The sequence below is a fragment of the Equus asinus genome, chromosome 8 (genome assembly GCF_041296235.1).
Source record: "Equus asinus isolate D_3611 breed Donkey chromosome 8, EquAss-T2T_v2, whole genome shotgun sequence".
Taxonomy (NCBI): Eukaryota; Metazoa; Chordata; class Mammalia; order Perissodactyla; family Equidae; genus Equus; species Equus asinus.
The window spans coordinates 79,326,602-79,333,137 of NC_091797.1; the positions used below are offsets into that span (position 1 = coordinate 79,326,602).

Sequence of the window (6,536 nt, forward strand, 5' to 3'; positions counted from 1 at the left end):
ACATGCCAAGTTGGTTTTTACCTTATGTGTAAAATGGAAAAAGAAGGCCAAAATACAGTATATTCATATTATATTTCATATAATCAAAAATATTCATATCAATTTTTAAAAACGTACATTGATGTGGTCACGCCTGGGAATGTTGACAGTGGTTATTCTTGGGTAGTTAGATTGCAAGTTTTTTGGGGTTCTTTTTTCTTCCTTGTTTGTTTTAACAATGAACACGAATGATTTTTATAATTAGGCAGAGAAGTTATTTTAAAAAATCAGATTGTTGGGAAATATAAGCAGCGACCCCTTGTGTCAGTCTCAGCTGCCTCAACTACCTTTAATCTCTAAATGATGGAGAGGGGAAAGCCCACTGCAGAAGCTACCAGAATGGAAAGACTGAGCTCATGGCTGTCTGCTTCAAGGAAATTGACCAGGACCAGCTCTTAGAAAAACCCCACCAGCCTTCCCAATTTCAAGCAGAGAGTCACTGAAAAGAGAATTACAGGGTTGAGGGACTTTGTTATACAGAGTGTTTATTGAAAGAGGATTGTTGGCCTGGGGGGAAAGGCTCAGAGCCGGAAGGCCCCCTTGCTCCCGGCTGCCCAGTTCAAAGGCCTCCCCTCGGTCCATGAGCCCCAGGACTCAGCATCTTAGCTCCTGATGCCAAGGCTCAGAGGCCCCTCTCACTCACACGTCTTCCTCTGCTGCATCCAGGAGTTTTTCTATGACATCAAACATAGTGACCTGGCGAAGAAGTCACTGGACATCTCGGTCTGGGACTACGACATCGGCAAGTCCAACGATTACATCGGTGAGTGCTCCCGGCTCCCAGAGAAAACCCTGTCCTCTGTGCTCCCAGGAGAGGAGAGCCTCACCCAGGCCTGCACAGGGTTGAGGAAACGCCCTTATTCTGGCAACCACGTTGTCTAAATGCTACGGCCGGACCCGTGGTCCTGATTTGAGTCCAATTTGGGAATGCCTGTCTATGAAAGGGCTTACAAAGCGGGGAAGATTGGGTCGTAATCGGTTATTTGCTGCCAGATCCCTTCCAGGGGAATAACGAAATCACAGGAGATGCGGATGTGCAGTGTCCGCAGAAAATAGGGAGCAAAGTCTTAATCGCTTTGCAAGTCCAGGATGAAGGTTCTAGATTTCCCAGTCCCCCTCCAGGTGATGGGGAAGAATAGTCATTAAAGATGGGGCAGGGAGGGTCCTCCAGGCAAGGGACGCAGCATGGGCGAAGGTATGGAGGCAGGAGGGAGCAGGGTGATGGCACCGACTGGAAATAGACAATGAGCACCCAGAAGCAGTGGGAGAAAAGTTTCAGTGAGAGGGGTGGTGATTGGCGGAAGGTCTTTAAAACCAGACAGTGCAGCTATGACTTCGCGCTGCAGCAGGTTCCCGCCTAGGTGTCCTGCAGGCAGAGAAGCCAGGAGTCAGAATAGCATCGTAACAACAACCCTCCATAGAGAATGGATCCCAAGTCGCTTGGAGGGCGTCCCTCCTTGGTGGCAGATTTTCTCCAACGAGACAGTTGGGTCCGGAAGGAGAGTCCCCTACGGCCCTCCACTCTGACCACTGCCCCTCTCTTGCCATCTTGTCCTCTAGGGGGCTGCCAGCTGGGGATCTCAGCGAAGGGAGAGCGCTTAAAACACTGGTACGAGTGTCTGAAAAACAAGGACAAGAAGATCGAGCGCTGGCACCAGCTGCAGAACGAGAACCACGTGTCGAGCGATTAGGATGGCGCCCAGGTCCCCAGGTCCCCGCCCCATGCCCAGGTCACCTCCCAGCCTACCCCAGCCGCCCGTGTACTCCGGTCTCTCTGCCCTACTCCTCCCCTCCCCCATCCACCCCTGAGCCTGCCTGTGAGGTCTCCCCCTCACCTTGGGCACTGCTGCCAAAGACCTTCCTCCTTGCTCCGTGATGCTGCGATGCAGGTTCTGAATGCTGCCCCTCTCTTGTCGCTCCAGGACGAGCAATTGGGATAGGGCTGGGGAGATTTTTACAGGGAGCTTGCTAACTTAACCTCTCAGTTCAGGTAAATTACAGAGGTTCCTCTTCATTTGGGACTGTTTTTAGACCCTCCTGGCCTTGGACACACACACACACACACAACTTGCATTTCCTGTGTCGTGTCTATGTATGTCCTCAGTTGTCCGCAGACCCGGACAAGACTGTGAGGACGGGCATTGGGGCAGAAATAGAGCACCCAGGCTCCCACCGCCTCTCCGTGACATGCACCCCAATGGCCAGGAGAACAGACAGCTGTGTTTAACTCCCCGGTGACTAGGAACACACCCCCCCGGCTCCAGATGCATCCAGAAGTGGACACGCAGAAAACACAAAGGGCCTTGGTAGCCCTCGTCTTTCAGGATGTCACTATTTGCTTCCTAGCAAAAAATAACCCCCGTCTCTACCCACCTCCTGCTCCCTCCTCCTCCTCTCTCCTTCTCCTTGCACCACCTTAACCTCTCCCTTCCTTTCCCTTCCCTCTCTAAGGGAGTAAAATAGCAAAAGCAAAAAATATCCCAACACAGCCTCACCCCTCGCCTTCTCTCGCCAGCCTGACCAGCAAACTCTGAGAAACGGGCAAAACCCTGAAGCTCCACTTAGGCCCGTGGTCCTTAAGACCACCCACTTCTCCTGCCGGCAGAGCCAGAGGTCTTCAGGCCTGGGCCAGCTGCTGGCGCGGCCCCAGGTGCATAGCAGCATCCCGCGAGCTGTGTAGACGCCCCGCAGAGGGACTTTCTCAGCCACTAGCCTCCCCAAGTGGGCCCAGAAGGCATTTAGAAACCAGAGTTCTGGGTCCGAGGGGGCCTCGCCAAAGCCCCCAGCCTTGCTCCTCCCTCTGGTCTTAGTGACATGACTCAATGAGCCCCCGCCCTGGCACTCTGATTCCCTGCTTCTCTGACCCTCTCACCTCCTGTCTCTCACTCAGAATTGCCTCCAGTCTCTCTGTCTCTCCTCATCTCTCTCTGTCTCGGTCTCTCTCTCTCTCACACCCTCTTCACCAAGTGTGTCGGGAGAATGAAATGGCATCATGGATCAAAAACTTCAGAGAGGGACAGGTCCTGACACCAAAGGCTATGGTTCCATCACAAATTGTTTAGTCTTCCTTCCTAAAAAATAAAAAGGATGAAAAAGCAAGGAGGACAAACAGTATGAATTTGAGGTTGGGGCCAGGCAATCCTCAGTGCCCTATGAGAAAGGCTTGGTTTTTCCCAATTTCCGTTAAGTCTTTCCCAGTGAAAATCACCCCCCTGTGCCCAAGACCCCACCATTGTCTGGAGAAGTCATCAGATGGACACTAAAACGCTCACTTTCTCCAAACACACACCTGTTGACCTGCCCTCTCAATGCCCTCCTCCGCCAGCTCCCTTCACAATTCATTGGAAGTTACTGATTTGTTGCCTTTAATAACCATTTTCTAAGCATCTAGCTCTTTGCCTTCCCCAAGATGGCCAATAGCTTCCTGGCTGCCATCTTCCCTCCTGACCCTCTCTCTGTCCAGGGCCCCTTGGCGCCCACCCTCAGCTCACCTTTCCACGTTCGCCCCTGGGAGACAGCACACTGGCTGTGTGGCCCAGGCCTGACGCTGGTGTTGGCGCTGGGACCAGCATGCGGCAGGCTCACAGCGCCCCCAGCCCTGGCCCCCTCTCCCCCTCTGACAAATGTAACCACCTTCCTGCCTAGAATACACACACGCCCTCCGGTGCATGCAGAGCCACCCTGCCTCTCTTTGTGATGATGTAGCCAAAAATAAAGTAGGAATACCCAAGAACGCTGGTGGCCTGTGCTCTTCCTTTCTGGTTTCTGGGTGGTCCCCCTCCCCACCAGGACACGTGCTGTCTGGAGAGTCACATGCAGTGAGCGTCATTGTGCTCCAGCCACTGAGGACAGTGCGGTGAGCAAGGCAGATGTGCTCGCGGCTCACGTGGAGTTGGTCTTCCCGTGGAGCTCACCTGGGGCCGGCGGGCAACAAGTCAAGGCTGAAAGGGGCCCCAGAGTTCCGTCCACTCACTCACTGGCAACCCAAAGCCTGGAGAAGGGACGGACACACCGATGTCTCAGGGCAGCGATGCCAGGAAAGAATCTAGATTGTGGAACTCCTCATGCAGCACTCTTAACACGCTGATTAACAGTAACACAGCTCATCAAACAGCTCCTTTGTGTTCTAGAATCTTCCGTCCTGTAAGGAGCCTTCACGGATAGCCCGTCACTTGAGATTCTCAGCGGTCCTGAAAGTGATCTATAACATAGCCCAAAAGTGTTGAGGCAATTTACCAGGGACATTGGTTGCTTCCCAGAAGGAGCCTCCATTCCAACCAACAGAAACTTCTCTTTTGAGCCAAGTTTGAGACAATTTTCTTTCTCACCCCCAAAAGGGTGATGCTCAAGGTTAGGGGCAGAAGTCGGCAGATTAGAATCACCTGGGGAGACCTTTTTTTCAAAACTACTAGTGCTCTCCCTGTCCCCTCTCCTCCCCTTGGATTCTGCTGCACCCTGTGGACGAGGGGTCTGTTTGAAAATACTTCCTGGTTGGTGCCCCATTCTTCCACCTCACCGTGACTTTGCAAACCACCGCCCTAAAGCCCATCCATTTTGCCTACAGTTTAGCCAGCTGCCACCGGGTGGAGAGAGGGACCAGTTAGGGTCACACCAGGCTCCAAGGGACGGCGGGAGACAGTTGTTGCCACTCTCTTTCCCTGTGCTCACGGCAGACATCACTAATCTCTCCCTGTGCTCACGGCAGACATCACTAATCAATATGGCACCTTTCCCACAGAGCCGACTAGCAGCCTCTGAATCCTTCTCAACACCGCATTCTACACAGCAGCCACCAGCTGTCAGTCACGGGCAATTGAAAAGAAACCTGATTTCCATCTGTAATGGTTGATTTCCTTCCCTGGGCAAGGGAACAGGCCTAATAGGCTGCGATGAATACACATGAGGAAAGTTCTCGTAAATATTCGTACACCCGACTTGGCTAATAAACAAAACACTTTGCAAGAGACACGGTGGAGTGGTAGAGAGCCCCTGACCGAGAAAGCACACCAGCTCTTTAATCCGTTCAGTCCATCATCCAAAGTCTGACTGTCACCTTCAAGCTGTGGACGCTGACCACACTGAGGCCCAGTTTCCTCATCTGGAAAATGGGGACAAGAATAAATATTTCAAAGGGGTGAGACTCAGTTGCCAAGGTCTGGTCTCCCATCAGGGCTGACAAGGGTGAGGCCCAGAAAGGGGACGGTCAAGCGGCTGGCGGTTCCTGGGGAAAGCAATGCAAGCTGGGCACAGCGCCAAGGGGAGGAAACACTGGCCCCTCCTTAGCTCAGTGCGGTTTGCCAGGGGCATTGTCCTAATAAGGTTAAATAATACACTGCACACCATAGAAACACAGATCTCCATGCATGCATGCAAGAGGTATATTTTGCTTGGCTCTGGCCCAAACTTGCTGTGTGGCCTTGAGCAAGTCATCTCCCGCTGTAGGTCTTTGACTCCGTAGGTAAGACATCAGACTTTCATGATTCTCTGACTTGGCTTCCAGGTGCCGCAAATATATCTTAATTTCCCAATCGTTCAGTAAATACCTAGATCTTTCTGCTGAGGGCAGACCCCTGACTGGAGTCCCGTGTTATCTGTCTTGCCTAAGACGGCACAAGAATAAGCCGTCGATTATTTCCTGTTTCTGGTTCTCTAATGAGCTTAAAGCTACCTGCAGGGGCATGAGGGCATAATTCTGGATTTTTCCAAGTACCTCCTCCATCTTTTACAGTTGTCTTGCTTGGCCCTAATTCTACGCAACATTTTATGAAACTCGTCTTTATTGCATCTTTCCAAAGAATTCAGTGTTGGTTTTCTAAGGAGAGATCTCATTAGCACTCATGTTGGATCTGTTTGTATATATTCAGTCAAAAGTACACATTTCATTAATAAGTACAGTTGCCATAAAGGCATTTAGGAGCAAACAGAATCTTCGATATATTGCTCACCATCTGGTGAGCCATGGGTGTTCCATAGGTGGATGCCCACCCCCTTCGTGGTTACATTTTGCTTGAGGCGTAAGTCACCATGTCATCCAGAAGTAGTGGGGAGTGTCAATTAATTGATGAGCTCGCTAAGAGAAGAGTGATTCAGAAAGGCAGCTAATTGGCATTAACACACTACTTCATCCAACAACAGCAGAAAACACTTTCTTCTCAAGCTCACATCCAACATTCACCAAGACAGACCACATCCTGGGCCATGAAACACACCCTCAAAAATTCAAAAGAATAGATATCGTACAAAGCATGCTGTCTACAATAGAATTAAACAAGAAATCAATAAAAGAAAGATATCTGGAAAATTACAAAACATTTGGAGATTGAATAACACGCTTCTAACTAACACATGGATCAAAAAGTCTCAAGAGAAATTTAAAAATATTTTGCACAATAAAAATGGAAAAACAGGGGCTGGACCAGTGGCGCAGCGGTTAAGTTCACACGTCCCGCTTCGGCGGCCCGGGGTTCACCAATTCGGATCCCGGGTGCAGACATGGC

At 50.9% G+C, this 6,536-nt stretch overlaps 1 protein-coding gene across 4 annotated transcripts in view; it reads left to right on the forward strand.

Annotated features, from left to right (window-relative positions):
- RPH3A (rabphilin 3A) overlaps window positions 1-3,794 on the forward strand; it is a 255,820-nt gene extending 252,026 nt beyond the window's left edge. For all 4 annotated transcript variants that reach the window (XM_070516106.1, XM_070516107.1, XM_044775847.2 and 1 more), the window contains 2 exons: window positions 706-802; window positions 1,600-3,794. In XM_070516106.1, the coding sequence (XP_070372207.1) occupies window positions 706-802; window positions 1,600-1,730 (228 nt within the window). In that variant the 3' untranslated portion in view covers window positions 1,731-3,794. The remainder of the gene's footprint in view (window positions 1-705; window positions 803-1,599) is intronic.
- The last annotated feature ends 2,742 nt before the right edge of the window (window positions 3,795-6,536 follow it).